The sequence below is a fragment of the Ranitomeya imitator genome, chromosome 6 (genome assembly GCF_032444005.1).
Source record: "Ranitomeya imitator isolate aRanImi1 chromosome 6, aRanImi1.pri, whole genome shotgun sequence".
NCBI lineage: Eukaryota > Metazoa > Chordata > Amphibia > Anura > Dendrobatidae > Ranitomeya > Ranitomeya imitator.
In genome coordinates this window covers 131,750,569-131,768,816 of record NC_091287.1, presented here as the reverse complement: position 1 = coordinate 131,768,816, position 18,248 = coordinate 131,750,569, and the positions used below count along the sequence as shown (strand labels likewise).

The window sequence follows — 18,248 nt, the reverse complement described above, 5'->3', positions numbered from 1 at the left end:
CATTCTTATACTAGTCCGCGCACTACATAAAACCCAGGCTTTCTGCAATAGAGGTGAGTTCATGTGATGCCTTCATAAGTTATTCTTGATTTCTTTTTATTGTAAACTCAATTATGCAATTTTCTACCAAATCAAGGAAACAAACTAACTACTGAGTACATCTCTATTGTAGCTTTATGACTGACTTTAATATGAAACACTTTTGACTTGTTGTATATGTAATTTGAATTTCACTAGTCACTGTCAAGCTAATTTATGACTAATTATGCAATGGTTATGATGAATATATGATGAATATGTGATATTCATAACTCAAAAGTATGCAAGAGATAGAGAAGAAGATAAAGTGTCAGTTGTAAACTTTTCACTGTCTATAGCACAATCTGGTTGTAATTCCCATTTTCCTTGTGATGGACTTTGCAGTCTTCTCTACAGGAGTTGCACTAATGTAACTTTCGGGAAGCTCGGCTGCACTTGATTTGTTGCTTTAATTCTGTCTAAGCCAACAAGTGGCTAATTCTGTTCAGATGGACAACATCTGCAATACACAAAGAAAAAAGCAAAGCAAAAAAAAAAAAAGAATCCTAGCAAAATCTTAGTCTATCTGATAAAGTCAATTCACAAGGCAAAATGTGCTTTAGGTCCATAATACTTTTAGATGGTCCTTAAAAATTCCTACTTAATGTAAAACATTTTCTGGCAGAATATACATTTTTCCAGTGACAAATTAACAATAGAATACGGTAGCCTAAAAAATCCCACAATTTCCGATAATAAAGCCAAGTTATTGGACCAAATATGAAAAACTCAAGTGTTGGATAAAGGGCGAATACATACTTGCTACTAGCTACAACACTTATCAAATAGTGATGAAACTCTTCCACCTCTGAGAAAGTACACAACTTGCATACGTATAAAGTCCTTTAAAAGGCTAGGAAAACACGAAACAAGTATGTCTCATTGGCACTGACGGCTGATCACAGAGCTGTGATGCAGAGAATTTGATTGTTACTCTAACGTTACTCACAATCTAACGCTATTACAACTGCTAAAATAATTTAATAGGAAATAGGCCAATGCTAAAATATTAGTCTGGAGTCAAGTTGAAGAATTAATGAATTACACTCTTGAATTCTTTTAATACATTTCTTATAGTAGAGGGGGTAAAGGAAATTACATTTCTCTGTTCTACAACTGTCCGCATGCCAAGATACAAAAAACAATGCCACAAAGAAAACGCTACATGTGTTTCGAAAAAGACTTGTGAAACTTCTCAACCCAAGTAAACTAGGCAGTAGAATTTAATGCCAAGAAGAAGCTGCAAAAGCAAATATTATATGAGGGGTGCATACAAAAAAGTGAACCTGAGTGCACGTGGTAATATTATCCCTTAAATCCCTTTTAAGATTAAGATAAGGGATTTAGATTCAGGCTCTACATTGTAAAAATGGTACAGGTGAGCTTGAGAGTGCATATAGGCAGGAAGCTAAAATGATTAACGTTTTCTCTTAGTTGAATAAGAACGATATATCTAGCCTCTCTCTTATAACACTTTAGCAGTTATGCTATTCATATGTTTGCTCAAAGGATCACAGGATATGCATTATGTGTGGAAGAAATACAATTTTGACATTTGCATAGGAAAGGGTTCTTTACAGTAAGGCTATGTGCACACGTTGCGGTTTTTACCGCGGAACCGCGGCGATTTTGATGCCGCGGGTCCGCAGCAGTTTCCATTGCGTTTACAGTAACATGTAAACCAATGGGAAACCGCAAACCGCTGTGCACATGCTGTGGGTAAAACCGCGCAGAAACGCAGCGGTTTACAACCCGCAGCATGTCACTTCTTTGTGCAGAATCGCAGCGATTCTGCACACATAGAAATGCATTGATCCGCTTACTTCCCGCATGGGGCTGTGTCCACCATGCGGGAAGTTAGCAGATAATATGCGGTTGCTACCCGGGGTGGAGGAGAGGAGACTCTCCTCCAGGCCCCGGGAACCATATTTGTGGTTAAAAAAAATAATTAAAATAAAAAATAATGATATACTCACCTCCCAGCGCTGCACGCGGCCGTCCGGTCTCAGGTTGCTATGCGAGCAGGGCCTCCTGTGACGTCGCGGTCACATGACCGTGACGTCACGAAGGTACTTCTCGCACAGCATCTTTGGAACGGGACCGCCGCGTGCAGCGCCGAGGAGATCGGGACGTCAGAGGGTGAGTATAACCATTTTTTTTTATTTATTTTTAACATTACTATTGATGCTGCATATTGCAGCATCAATAGTAGGAGTGAATCCCGCAGCGGAAACCGCAGGACAAAACGTGATAAAACTGCAGGGATAAACGCAGCGGTTTTGCCCTGCAGATTTATCAAATCCGCTGCGGGAGAACCCGCAGGGACCCGATGCTACGTGTGAACATGGCCTTAGAGTACTCTGCTATGCAAGTACCTTACCCAAAGAGGTAGTAATGGCAGATACTGTGTTAGCTTATAAAAAGGCTATGCCAAGATAAAAGCATAAGCAAATACCCTGCAGTAAATAAACAGCAATAGTGAATGAAAATATAGGGTGCTTAGCGAACATAATTTTGATGAAAGAAAAAAAAATGTAAAAGCCATACCACCACGTCACGGTGACCCTATTTGGGGACTGTCCTAATCTTTAGAATAAAGCCTTACCATTTGTCAAGTGATGTACATGTGGCCAAAGACGGAAAAGGACTGAGACCAGGCTAATGGACACACAGCCATGGGGAAATAGTTGAATAATGTCCAGCTCAAAGCAAAAGGGAGGCCACACCTTTATTTGCACATAATAAACAAAAAACACAACAAACTAAAAACCTAAAGAGATGAACTGGAATATAAGTTTGTGTACATGCACCATGTAGGCACATGCTCACACTGGCCACTAAACAGACACAGTCTATTTAGTGGCCAGTATTTAGTGGTCAGTGCGATCATGCACCTACTTGCACACCAACTTATATTCCAGTTAATTTCTTACCTACAAAAGAAGCTGATGGACACAGGGAATCCATGAAGAAGCTGTGCTCCCTGTGGCTGCCTTGTCCGATTTCTAGATTACTTCTGGATTTTAAAGATAAAAAAACTCATGCTTGAAGATGCATTATAGATTTTTGAGAGGTCAGCAAAGATCATTGTACATATGCATACATTCAGAATGTAAGCATAAAATATACAGTTGTGCTCAAAAATTTACATACCCTGGCAGGGTCATTTGGATGTTTTGGGTTGTCATTATGATTTAAAAAGAGAAAACACAGTAGTTTGACAATAAATGGCTTCACCCAACCATCTACTATATAATTTTCTAAGGGTCACTTCCGTCTGTCTGTCTTTCTGTCTGTCCTTCTGTCTGTCACGGATATTCATTGGTCGCGGCCTCTGTCTGTCAATGAAATCCAAATCGCTGATTAGTCGCGGCAAAACAACCACGACCAATCAGCGACGGGCACAGTCCGGAAGAAAATGGCCGCTCCTTACTCCCCGCAATCAGCGCCCAGCGCCTGCATACTCCCCTCCAGTCACCGCTCACACAGGGTTAATGCCGGTGTTAACGGACCGCGTTATGCCATGGGTAACTCACTCCGTTACCGCCGCTATTAACCCTGTGTGACCAAGTTTTTACTATTGATGCTGCCTATGCGGCGTCAGTAGTAAAAGGATCTAATGTTAAAAATAATTTAAAAAAAACAAAAACATTATATCACCTTCCGCCGCCTTTCCCACTCCTTGCCACGCTCCGGAAACCGCTCCATGCAAGCGGCAGGCTCCGGTGCCAGCGATGGTATGGGAGAAGGACCTGCCATGACGTCACAGTCATGTGACCGCGACCTCATCACAGGCCCTGCGCAAGAAGGACCTGCCATGACATCATGGTCATGTGACCGCGACATCATCACAGGTCCTGCGTGCCTGCGTGAGAAGGACCTGCCATGATGTCACGGTCATGTGACCGTGATGTCATCACAGGTCCTGCGCACCTGCGCGAGAAGGACCTGCCATGACGTCGCGGTCATGTGACCGCGACGTCATCACACCCTGTGACCGGAAGCTGCCGACAGAACTACAAAGGGCCCTCGGATCGGAAGGTGAATATGTTTATTTTTTAACCTGTGACATACGTGGCTGGGCAATATACTACATAGCTGGGCAATATACTACGTGGCTCTGTGCTGTATACTACGTCGCTGTGCAATATACCACGTGGCTCTGTGCTGTATACTACGTCACTGGGCAATATACTACATAACTGGGCAATATACTAAGTGGCTGGGCAATTTGCTCTGTTCTGTATACTACGTGGCTGGGCAATATACTACGTGAGCTGTGCAATATACGTGACTGGGCAATATACTACGTGGGCTGTGCAATATACTACGTGGCTCTGTGCTGTATACTACGTCACTGGGCAATATACTACTTAACTGGGCAATATACTATGTGACTGGGCAATATACTACGTGGCTCTGTGCTGTATACTGCGTCACTGGGCAATATACTATGTAACTGGGCAATATACTACGTGGCTGGGCAATATACTACGTGGCTGGGCAATATGCTCTGTGCTGTATACTACGTGGCTGGGCAATATACTACGTGACTGGGCAATATACTACGTGACTGGGCAATATACTATGTGACTGGGCAATATACTACGTGGGCTGTGCAATATACTAAGTGGCTCTGTGCTGTATACTACGTCACTGGGCAATATACTACTTAACTGGGCAATATACTATGTGACTGGGCAATATACTATGTGACTGGGCAATATACTACGTGGCTCTGTGCTGTATACTACGTCACTGGGCAATATACTACATCACTGGGCAATATACTACGTGGCTGGGCAATATACTACGTGGACATGCATATTCTAGAATACTCGATGCGTTAGAATCCGACCACCATCTAGTTAACCATAAGTGGAGAAAAAGTTTTGGTGCTATCACTCATATTCTCTGAAAAAAGGCAAAAAAAAGCAAAACTTATTCCGGGGTATGTAAACTTTTGAGCACAACTGTATTTGCATTAAATTACTGGCTATGCATCACATTTTTCCATGATTACATAACTAAATTGTGATATAGTGGTTTTACGTGATCAGCAACTCATTGTGTCACAAACATGGATTTTACAGAACTACTATTCCACTAAACAGAATGGTTAAGGCTGAACAGAAAAGTTAAGGTCATATGCATAGCACGTAATAGGAAACAGTGATTTCCTATAACACGTTCTTAACCCATGGAAGATTTTACAGTATCAGGCAGAAACATACCAGATGTTCAACAATTGACAGAATGGCGTTGTGTCCTGTACATAGCAGACCACATTTTGTAATTATTATATACACACATAGACAAGCGCAATAATATAGACTAGTTTACTTATATTTACACAAATGGAGAAGAAATCTACCATTACTCACATTCTGGAGTATCTACCTCCAAAATTTTTAAGCTCTAATTCATTTTCCGAAATAATGATCACATTTTCAATCACATGTAGTTAGACAATTCTTCCATATTTCTATGTTCTACATAACCATGCAATCACATGAGCTCTTCTTGCTTCCCTACTAGGGGTCATACATATAATTGATTTTAGAACTAGTTTATGTCCAAGAGTAAAAACCAAATTGATGAAAAATGTTAACTGGAACGAAACCAAAAGAAAGGAAATACAGGCACATCTCACAAAATTAGAATATCATAAAAAAGTTAATTTATTTCAGTTCTTCAAAACAAAAAGTGAAACTCATATATTATAAAGAGTCATTACAAACAGAGTGATGTATTTATTTCTGTTGATGTTGATGATTATGGCTTATGGCCAATGAAAACCCAAAAGTCATTATCTCAGTAAATTAGAATACTTTATAACACCAGCTTGAAAAAATTATTTTAACCCCTTCATGACCCAGCCTATTTTGACCTTAAAGACCTTGCCGTTTTTTGCAATTCTGACCAGTGTCCCTTTATGAGGTAATAACTCAGGAACGCTTCAACGGATCCTAGCGGTTCCGAGATTGTTTTTTCGTGACATATTGGGCTTCATGTTAGTGGTGAATTTAGGTCAATAAATTCTGCGTTTATTTGTGATAAAAACGGAAATTTGGCGAAAATTTTGAAAATTTCGCAATTTTCACATTTTGAATTTTTATTCTGTTAAACCAGAGAGATATGTGACACAAAATAGTTAATAAATAACATTTCCCACATGTTTACTTTACATCAGCACAATTTTGGAAACAAAATTTTTTTTTGTTAGGAAGTTATAAGGGTTAAAATTTGACCAGCGATTTGTCATTTTTACAACGAAATTTACAAAACCATTTTTTTTAGGGACCACCTCACATTTGAAGTCAGTTTGAGGGGTCTATATGGCTGAAAATACCCAAAAGTGACACCATTCTAAAAACTGCACCCCTCAAGGTACTCAAAACCACATTCAAGAAGTTTATTAACCCTTCAGGTGCTTCACAGCAGCAGAAGCAACATGGAAGGAAAAAATGAACATTTAACTTTTTAGTCACAAAAATTATCTTTTAGCAACAATTTTTTTATTTTCCCAATGGTAAAAGGAGAAACTGAACCACGAAAGTTGTTGTCCAATTTGTCCTGAGTACGCTGATACCTCATATGTGGGGGTAAACCACTGTTTGGGCGCACGGCAGGGCTTGGAAGGGAAGGAGCGCCATTTGACTTTTTGAATCAAAAATTGGCTCCACTCTTTAGCGGACACCATGTCACGTTTGGAGAGCCCCCATGTGCCTAAAAATTGGAGCTCCCCCACAAGTGACCCCATTTTGGAAACTAGACGCCCCAAGGAACTTATCTAGATGCATAGTGAGCACTTTGAACCCCCAGGTGCTTCACAAATTAATCCGTAAAAATGAAAAAGTACTTTTTTTTTCACAAAAAAATTCTTTTAGCCTCAATTTTTTCATTTTCACATGGGCAACAGGATAAAATGGATCCTAAAATGTGTTGGGCAATTTCTCCTGAGTACACCAATACCTCACATGTGGGGGTAAACCACTGTTTGGGCACATGGTAAGGCTCGGAAGGGAAGGAGCGCCATTTGACTTTTTGAATGAAAAATTATTTCCATCGTTAGCGGACACCATGTCGCGTTTGGAGAGCTCCTGTGTGCCTAAACATTGGCGCTCCCCCACAAGTGACCCCATTTTGGAAACTAGACCCCCCAAGGAACTTATTTAGATGCCTAGTGAGCACTTTAAACCCTCAGGTGCTTCACAAATTGATCTGTAAAAATGAAAAAGTACTTTTTTTTCACAAAAAAATTCTTTTCGCCTCAATTTTTTCATTTTCACATGGGCAGTAGGGTAAAATGGATCATAAAATTTGTTGGGCAATTTCTCCCGAGTACGTCGATACCTCATATGTGGGGGTAAACCACTGTTTGGGCACTCGGCAGGGCTCGGAAGGGAAGGCGCGCCATTTGACTTTTTGAATGGAAAATTAGCTCCAATTGTTAGCGGACACCATGTCGCGTTTGGAGAGCCCCTGTGTGCCTAAACATTGGAGCTCCCCCACAAGTGACCCCATTTTGGAAACTAGACCCCCCAAGGAACTTATCTAGATGCATATTGAGCACTTTAAACCCCCAGGTGCTTCACAGAAGTTTATAACGCAGAGCCATGAAAATAAAAAATAATTTTTCTTTCCTCAAAAATGATTTTTTAGCCTGGAATTTCCTATTTTGCCAAGGATAATAGGAGAAATTGGACCCCAAATATTGTTGTCCTGTTTGTCCTGAGTACGCAGATACCCAATATGTGGGGCTAAACCACTGTTTGGGCGCACGGCAGGGCTCGGAAGGGATGGCACGCCATTTGGCTTTTTAAATGGAAAATTAGCTCCAATCATTAGCGGACACCATGTCACGTTTGGAGAGCCCCTGTGTGCCTAAACATTGGAGATCCCCCAGAAATGACACCATTTTGGAAACTAGACCCCCAAAGGAACTAATCTAGATGTGTGGTGAGGACTTTGAACCCCCAAGTGCTTCACAGAAGTTTATAACGCAGAGCCATGAAAAAAAAAAAAATTATTTTCTCAAAAATGATCTTTTAGCCTGCAATTTTTTATTTTCCCAAGGGTAACAGGAGAAATTTGACCCCAAAAGTTGTTGTCCAGTTTCTCCTGAGTATGGTGATACCCCATATGTGGGGGTAAACTACTGTTTGGGCACATGCCGGGGCTTGGAATTGAAGTAGTGACGTTTTGAAATGCAGACTTTGATGGAATGCTCTGCGGGCGTCACGTTGCGTTTGCAGAGCCCCTGATGTGCCTAAACAGTAGAAACCCCCCACAAGTGACCCCATTTTGGAAACTAGACCCCGAAAGGAACTTATCTAGATGTGTGGTGAGCACTTTGAACCCCCAAGTGCTTCATAGAAGTTTATAATGCAGAGCCGTGAAAATAATAAATACGTTTTCTTTCCTCAAAAATAATTATTTAGCCCAGAATTTTTTATTTTCCCAAGGGTTACAGGAGAAATTGGACCCCAAAAGTTGTTGTCCAGTTTCTCCTGAGTACGCTGATACCCCATGAGTGGGGGTAAACCACTGTTTGGGCACACGTTGGGGCTCAGAAGGGAAGTAGTGACTTTTGAAATGCAGACTTTGATGGAATGGTCTGCGGGTGTCACGTTGCGTTTGCAGAGCCCCTGGTGTGCCTAAACAGTAGAAACCCCCACAAGTGACCCCATTTTAGAAATTAGACCCCCCAAGGAACTTATCTAGATATGTGGTGAGCACTTTGAACCCCCAAGTGCTTCACAGACGTTTACAACGCAGAGCCGTGAAAATAAAAAATCATTTTTCTTTCCTCAAAATTTATGTTTTAGCAAGCATTTTTTTTGATTCACAAGGGTAACAGGAGAAATTGGACCCCAGTAATTGTTGCGCAGTTTGTCCTGAGTATGCTGGTACCCCATATGTGGGGGTAAACCACTGTTTGGGCACACGTCAGGGCTCGGAAGTGAGGGAGCACCATTTGACTTTTTGAATACGAGATTGGCTGGAATCAATGGTGGCGCCATGTTGCGTTTGGAGACCCCTGATGTGCCTAAACAGTGGTAACCCCTCAATTCTACCTCCAACACTAACCCCAACACACCCCTAACCCTAATCCCAACTGTAGCCATAACCCTAAACACAACCCTAACCGCAACACACCCCTAACCACAACCCTAACCCCAACACACCCCTAACCATAACCACAACCCTAATTCCAACCCTAACCCTAAGGCTATGTGCCCACGTTGCGGATTCGTGTGAGATATTTTCGCACCATTTTTGAAAAATCCGCGGGTAAAAGGCACTGCGTTTTACCTGCGGATTTTCCGCGGATTTCCAGTGTTTTTTGTGCGGATTTCACCTGCGGATTCCTATTGAGGAACAGGTGTAAAACGCTGCGGAATCCGCACAAAGAATTGACATGCTGCGGAAAATACAACGCAGCGTTTCCGCGTGGTATTTTCTGCACCATGGGCACAGCGGATTTGGTTTCCATATGTGTATATGGTACTGTAAACCTGATGGAACACTGCTGCGAATCCGCAGCCAAATCCGCACCGTGTGCACATAGCCTAATTCTAAAGGTATGTGCACACGCTGCGGAAAACGCTGCGGATCCGCAGCAGTTTCCCATGAGTTTACAGTTCAATGTAAACCTACGGGAAACAAAAATCGCTGTGCCCATGCTGCGGAAAAACTGCACGGAAACGCAGCGGTTTACATTCCGCAGCATGTCACTTCTTTGTGCGGATTCCGCAGCGGTTTTACAACTGCTCAAATAGAAAATCGCAGTTGTAAAACCGCAGTGAAATGCGCAGAAAAACCGCGGTAAATCCGCAGCGGTTTAGCACTGCGGATTTATCAAATCCGCAGCGGAAAAATCCGCAGAGGACCAGAATACGTGTGCACATACCGAAACCCTAACCCTAGCCCTAACCCTACCCCTACCCCTAGCCCTAACCCTACCCCTACCCCTAACCCTAGCCCTAGCCCTAACCCTAACCCTACCCCTAACCCTACCCCTAACCTAACATTAGTGGAAAAAAAAAAATTTCTTTATTTTTTTATTGTCCCTACCTATGGGGGTGACAAAGGGGGGGGGTCATTTATTATTTTTTTTATTTTGATCACTGAGATAGATTATATCTCAGTGATCAAAATGCACTTTGGAACGGCAGATTCGGCGGGCGCACTGCGCATGCGCCCGCCATTTTGGAAGATGGCGGCGCCCAGGGAGAAGACGGACGGGACCCCGGCTGGATCGGTAAGTATGATGGGGTGGGGGGGGACCACGGGGGCGGGATCGGAGCACGGGGGCGGAATCGGAGTGCGGGAGGGGTGGAACGGAGCACGGGGGGCGTGGAACGGAGCACGGGGGGGCTGGAATGGAGCACGGGGGGGTGGAACGGAGCACCGGGGGGGGTGGATCGGAGTGCAGGGGGGGTGATTGGAGCACGGGGGGGTGATTGGAGCACGGGGGGAGCGGACAAGAGCACGGGGGGGAGCGGAGCACTGGACGGAGGGGAGCCGGAGCAGTGTACCGGCCAGATCGGAGGGCTGGGGGGGCGATCGGAGGGGTGGGGTGGGGGCACACTAGTATTTCCAGCCATGGCCGATGATATTTCAGCATCGGCCATGGCTGGATTGTAATATTTCACCCGTTATAATGGGTGAAATATTACAAATCGCTCTGATTGGCAGTTTCACTTTCAACAGCCAATCAGAGCGATCGTAGCCACGAGGGGGTGAAGCCACCCCCCCTGGGCTAAACTACCACTCCCCCTGTCCCTGCAGATCGGGTGAAATGGGAGTTAACCCTTTCACCCGATCTGCAGGGACGCGATCTTTCCATGACGCCGCATAGGCGTCATGGGTCGGAATGGCACCGACTTTCATGACGCCTACGTGGCGTCAAAGGTCGGGAAGGGGTTAAAATCTGAAATGTTGGCCTACTGAAATGTATGTTCAGTAAATGCACTCAATACTTGGTCAGGGCTCCTTTTGCATCAATTACTACATCAATGCGGCATGGCATGGCGGCAATCAGCCTGTGGCAATGCTGAGGTGTTATGGAAGCCCAGGCTGCTTTGATAGCAGCCTTCAGCTCAGCTGCATTGTTGGATCTGGTGTCTCTCTTCTTCCTCTTGATAATACCGCATAGATTCTCTATGGGGTTAAGGTCAGACGAGTTTGCTGCGGACGTCTGGTATGGGGGAGAGCGTGATGTCGTTAATTGCGATAGGTCAGGTAAGGAAGATCTATGAGATGGAGGAAAGATGATGAGTTCAGTTTAGCTCACACTGAGTTTGAGGACGCAAGAGGAGAAGAAGGAGGATATGGCTGATAGACACTCTGGGATTCTGGAGAGCAGAGAGGTGACATGTGGGCCAGAGAGGTAGATCTGAATGTCATCAGCATAAAGGTGTTACTGGAATCCATGGGGCTTTATGAGTTGTCCCAAGACAAGTGTATATATTGAGAAGAGTAAGGGTCCTAGAACAGAGCCTTGGGGGACTCCAACAGAGAGAGGGTGGGATGAGGAGGTAGTGTGGGAGTGGGAGACGCTGAATGTGCAGTTGGAAAGGTATGAGGAGATCCAGGATAGGGAGAGGTGTTTGATGCCAAAGGAGGAGAGGATATGTAGTAGGAGGCAGTGGTCAACTGTGTCGAAAACAGAGGACAGGTCTAGAAGGAGGAGTATAGAGCATTGTCCATTAGCTTCAGCTGTAAGTAGGTCTGTAAGTAGTATATGGGCATCATTGTGCTGATCTATAGGATGAATCATTGAACTCCATACAATATGCAGTAAAATCTCTTTTATAGTCACTGGTAAGCTGAATGAATCACTGCAATCAATGCAATCTAGGCATGGCTAAAGTAGTTCATCACACTGTCCTATTTAATTTTATTTTTATCCATCTCTGCCCTCCTGTGGCTCATTTAAAGCCAGAGCTGTGGTCAATCAAGAAAGTAGGTATAAATAGATAGAGAACAAGCCAGTGAGAAGGTGCACAGACCTGCTCAACCATATCAAGATTGCACCGAGCACTTAATTAGAAATTTTTAAATAAAGAACTATTTCTGGCAAGTGTCACAACAAATTTTGACACCAAGGTACGATTTTTATCAGGGCTACGTCTGCTACAAGTTTCTGTGCTTGGTTTAAACAGTCATTTTGTGCAGACAAAACTCTCAAGATGTCAAGAGACAAAAGTATGATATGCAACAAGAAATGTTTATTAAATTCCTTAGTCCAGAAAAGCCCAGTAACAGACAGATGAGGGGACAAAAAACAAAACGAACTGATGTTAATTTTTAGAGCAATGTATGTGCTCCATAAGATGGAATTATATTATTTGCCCTATTGGGGAATATGACCTGATAAGAGTGCTGGCACTCACTTGTCACTTGGAAACCTGAAATGCTAATAAAAAGTGTCTCTTGCTCTGGTGAACTTGGTCACATATTACATACTCCAAGTACTCAGCTAATCCCCTAGCCACCTTCATGAGGAAACTATGATATCCTGATGAAGAGATGAAGAACTCTTCTCAATTTATTTTGTAAAATGTAGTTTGTTGGCTTGCTTAGAAGTCTGATAATTGCTAGTGAGTCTCCTTACAAGCGCTCATTTCCCAATTGGCCCATATACCGCAATTAGGTCCCAACAGCCTTGGTCTTTTGAGTAGAGCCAGATAGTTCATCCTGACTTAATGGCATAGATGAGATAAAAAGGCTTGGTGTGCCTGATTGTACCCATCCCTCCTCTTCTTACTGATGTATTAGCCATATAGCTAAATATTTTAGACATATCAGTTCTATTTCGGTAAGCAAAACGAAATCTGCCTTACTCATCTTTCCCAAATGATTCAGTCAATTTAACACCACTGAGACACGGCATGGACTCAGTGATGATATGTACTTGTGTGGCACACTGGAAGGTCTCCGAATTACCAGTAGCCATAGTGTGAACTAAAGCAAGATCTCATTCTCCAATTATTGGATTCTTTCTACCCAACTACTCGTGAGCATTTATGAATACACTTGTTTTTCCCAGGCAATTTCCATCCTACTATAGATAAAATAACTTGTAGCTGCCTAGATTATGTGGATGGAAGTAGAATATTCCCTGATGATCATAAAATATTCTTATTATGATACAGATAAATTGTCTGCTGTTAATTCTTCTCACTTATCATGCGAGTAGCCATAAAGCCTCCTTCACACGTCCGTGAAAAACTGGTACTGTGCCATTGGTGCTTTCCATCTGTGTGTCATCCGTGTGATCGTGTTTGGCATCAGTGTTTTTCCAGTATGGATAAAGTAGGAATTAAACAACTAAGGTTTCTCCTGTACTTTAAAATGTTAAACACAAAGTTTATGGATGCCATCTGTGTGAAGTATGTGTTTTTCAAAGACCCAGAGACTTTTATCGGCTCTTTACATCCGTGCTGCCAGGGGAAAAAAACACAGACATGTCTACATTTTACACGCACACACAATGCGTGTAAAAACACGAACATGTGCAGAGCAGTATAGATTATAATAGGTACATGTGATATCTGTGAAAAAAAATAGGTACATGTGATATCTGTGAAAAAAAACGGATACCACACATACTTGAAACACAGACATGTGAAGGAAGCCTTAGACCACATTAGCTGTGTAGGATAGATCATTTATATTTTTCTATATGGTCTTAAAAAGGTACATTAGCCATATCTAATGGAAGAGGTTTTTGAATGGCCTAAGAGTTTTATGCACTGGCAGACTGAGCTTTCTTATAAAGTAATTTGGCCACAGATTTGTTTAATGGCTATGAATATACAGTGAAATTTTCCTGACTGGTCGAGACTGGCATTCGGTTGGGTTCATTTTCCAGTCCTTTTGTGGTCTCTGGGCAAAACGGATCATATGTAGACAATACACAGATCAATGGCAGCCTATGTACTAAGGAATGGAACAAAGGATCAACGTGCGGAGCAGCATGCAGAAATTATGGGCATGACTGGTCTGATTACTTCAGCAGTTTCCTGAATCCACCATAAATATATATATTTTTTATAATGCATTATTTTGGGAAAAATATGCATTTATCTCTAGCTAGGAATCCTACACACACATTGCACTGTCAGTGGAGGGGGAGAAGTAAATGAGCCCAAATTGTTGCCTCCTGAAGCAAACATCGAATACGTGTTTTTTTTTATTCTTTGAACTGTAGAGTGATACATTTGGTTAGCACTTTTTTTTTAAACTTTAAGCATTCTCTATACAGATCATTTACAGGTTTTAATGTAAAAACTTAATATGAATGCAGTGCTATATTATCTAATCTGCCCCCCCCCCGGCCCCCCATACATTCCATCATTTGCATTATAATGGCTAGGGAGATAAAAAAAAAACAGACAAGTCACAGATGTTGGTCTACTGATAACTATTCATAAAAAGTAGGGAACATCCTTTACAAGCTCTTTCCTCCATCATGGCCAGCTGCCAGCTCTACAAAACCTATTGTCCACTCTGAAATAGACTTGAATTCTCTATAAACGTTACTAACAAATTTAAAGAATGTGACGAGAGGCATAGCTAGAACAAAAATATTCTTCCTGAAAATGTACTAATTCTCCATTTTCCTTAATAGAAGCAACAGAATGAATCAACACATAACCACCACAACAATGACAACCACTGAAAGTTATGAAGATTACAATCACACAGCTTTTGATTATGAGAATTATGAAGAACTTTGTACAAAGCATGACATCCGGAGATTTGCTTCCGTTTTCCTTCCAGTGTTCTACTCTGTGACGTTCGTGCTGGGCATAGCTGGAAATTCCTCAGTTGTTGCCATTTATGCATATTATAAGAAAATTAAAACCAAGACTGATGTCTACCTGTTGAACCTAGCGGTGGCAGATCTGCTGTTGCTCTTCACCCTTCCCTTCTGGGCCGTTGATGCTTCCATTGGTTGGCAGTTTGGACATGCAATGTGCAAGATAACCTCTGCTTTGTACACAGTAAACTTCAGCTCGGGTATGCAGTTTCTGGCTTGCATTAGTTTGGACCGGTACTTTGCAGTGCTTAGAGTATCAACACATCAAAATTTCAAGAGAAGATGCTTGGCAATTTGCCTTTTTGTTTGGACCACTTCAGCATTGCTGAGCATCCCCGACTTACAATTCAGTGACATAAAGGAACACAATGGAAAGCATACCTGCCTACCAACATATCCTAAAGAGTCAGTAAGACAGGTCACGGCCTTTATTCAGATCCTGGAGACCGTGTGCTGCTTTGTAATCCCTTTCATCATCATGCTGTTCTGCTATTCTTCCATGGCCAAAGTCCTAATAAAAACCCCAAACATTAAAAGATTTCGGTCACTGAAGGTCTTATTGGCAGTGGTGGGGATTTTTCTTATCACTCAGCTCCCATACAATGCCATCAAATTCTGGAGAGCCATTGATATAGTATATGTTCTGATAACAAGTTGCCAGGCCAGCAAAACCATAGACTTAATGATGCAAGTGACAAGCAGCATGGCATTATTTCACTGCTGCCTCAATCCGCTTTTATACGCTTACATGGGAACCACATTTAAAACTTACGTTGCGAAAACAGTGAAAAAAGTTGGCTCTTGGAGAAGACCAAGATCTGAGAGTGCTGAAGAGTACGCGATGTATTCTGACAAACATGTGGAAGAAACCAACAGTTTTTCTATCTAATACTCTTAGAATGTGTTTAGATAAACTTGTAGAACGTCAGTGACAAGAGTGAACTAAAATACAACTCGTTATTGTAAAAATGCCAGACTCAAAATTCCACCGTGCTGTGAGCAAGTCTATCCAGCACTCTAATAGTACAGTGTAAGCTAACAATATAACTAACTGAAAATCGTCCATATCTTTTAGTTAGGACATGATGCTGAGCCCACTAGGAAAATATAAAATGAATCCTCTCTGTCTACACTTGTTTCAATCCTAGCCCAATTCAAGTATCTAAAGCTATTGATATAAGACTCACTAATATTATTGGTTGGATACCGATACATAATTATTAGTGATGAGCGAAAGTCCTCGGATAAGGTGTTATCTGAGCACGCTCATGTGCCAGCAGTGTCTTCGTCATGCTTGAAAAATATGTTTGAGTCTTCATGGCTGCATGTCTTGCAGCTGTTCGACAGCTGCAACATATGATGGATTGATTGTTTGCTAGACAATCTCTTCATGCGTTGCAGCTAGTGAACAGCCGCGAGAGATGCAGCCGCGGGGACTTGACCATATATTTTGAGCACGCCGAAGACAGTTGGCTAGCACATGAGCGTCCCCAGATAACACCTTATCAGACCACGTTTGCTCATCACTAATAATTATCAATTTGTAATCTAGATTAGTTTCTGCCGCCCACTTAACAGCAATCATCAGGAGACTACAGACCACCAAAGTCAAACATTATATACTCTTGTGCCAAGCAAAATAAATAGTACCCCGATGAGACGCTGTCAAATGGGTGGGTGAAGAACGCCAAGGCTGCAAATTGGTCATTCTATATCAGTATCCAGCAATAAATACAAGCGAGTCTTGTATAACTAGTTTATTACATAATTTAGTTGGGCAAGGTTAGTAACCAGTGGAATTTATAGAAATCATTCTTCTTTCTTCAAAGAGCTGCTAGCTCTAGTTTAGTGGCCTCAACTATCGGCTGTCGACAATTTTCATTTAGGCTGTAATTATTAGCAAACACTGTAGTATTAATCTGGTGGATACATTTGCTCACAGAATGGTGAAATTGTAAAATGGAATTTTTAAAAACATGAAAAAAAAGTTATACATTTTAGTCCACTCAAGTCAATGATACATCTTAAAATTAGACTCATAAGTATTCAATGTTTTTTGGAAAGAAAATGTGTAAACTTGTAGAAAGCACAGGAAATCTATCATATCTGTTACAAATATACATGTTTGTGTAAAACGCTGGGACAAAGTGACATGCACAGTGTAGGACCTGAACGTAATACACTGAATACAGAAGCCATGAACCGTCCCCTTCAGGCTCCACACGAGACATAACATAATATCAGGTTTTCCTGGAAAGTCATTTTAAAAAGGGGTTTCTAAACTATTTATATTGTATGTACATTAGCTATAAGTAATGAACATTGATTTAGGACTTTGATGTAAATCTGAATGTACTAAACTGATGACTACATTAAAAAACATATTCCCAAAAGTCACATAACTATAATCACTGGTAACTTGGCACAGGAATAAGAAGCATCAAGAGATCTCTCAAACTACAAAGGCTGATTGAAAAAAAACTCATATTTTGGCTTTCATTTCTGGCATTTATGTCCTAGTAAAATGGTTTAATCTTCTGATACAAATAATAACATTACACCACTATGTGCACAGTCCTGCAGCACAATTGGCTGTATATAATCATTTACATGTAGCAATGATATCATAGAGTTACCCAAACTACATGGAGGTGACAAGTCGGAGTCCCATAGGGATATGTAAATGTAGATCGTTTCAATGTGCAACAGTTTTGGTTCCATCTCAAGTCACCACATGACTATTTATACTCTGTGATACTATGATCTTTGATCAAAATTTAGAGTCCAATATCAATTATAATTGAAATTCTGACTATACAAGTAAGTCGCATGGGAAGATTACACTTAGGGCTCATCCAGATGTCCTTTTTCCTCACATATGGAAAAAAAGTACAGATTATTTTGATCACGCCTTTATCAGTGTGGTCTGAATGCCATCTGCTTTTCTCGTATGCGAGTCTTACACCCTGCCGCATTTCCTTGTTCCTGGCTCTTGCTACACATAGATGTCTTTGATAAAGATGGCTCTAGGTCAATCGTTAGACGTTTTGATTCCTTGCTGGATCAAAATACCGTAAATAACCACTATAGCAAGACGTACAAGCCCCATTTTCTTTTTTGTGGTGCTGAGTTTTCTACTTCGATTAGTCTGGACCACGAGCAACTTCCTCAAGCACACTATAATAAAAAAGACAACGCTGATGGTCTGTCTCCTTCACTAGTCCTTTCTATGAAAAATGAAAGTTTGAATTGATATGTAAATGATGTTGGAGAGCTATTGTAGATCTGAAGCCTCTGTCACTCCAGCTCTATTTCCTGCCCAATGCCGCTTCCT

The 18,248-nt window shown here is 41.7% G+C and overlaps 2 protein-coding genes across 2 annotated transcripts in view; one reads left to right on the top strand and one right to left on the bottom strand.

Moving 5' to 3' along the window:
- On the top strand, positions 1–18,115 carry ACKR4 (atypical chemokine receptor 4). Its single transcript, XM_069730108.1, has 2 exons — positions 1–53; positions 14,723–18,115. Exon 2 carries the CDS (start codon positions 14,733–14,735, stop codon positions 15,801–15,803), a length of 1,071 nt encoding a protein of 356 aa, XP_069586209.1. The 5' UTR covers positions 1–53; positions 14,723–14,732; the 3' UTR covers positions 15,804–18,115.
- ACAD11 (acyl-CoA dehydrogenase family member 11) overlaps positions 1–18,248 on the bottom strand; it is a 147,190-nt gene that overhangs the window by 32,828 nt on the left and 96,114 nt on the right. The gene's annotated exons all lie outside the window — the stretch shown is intronic.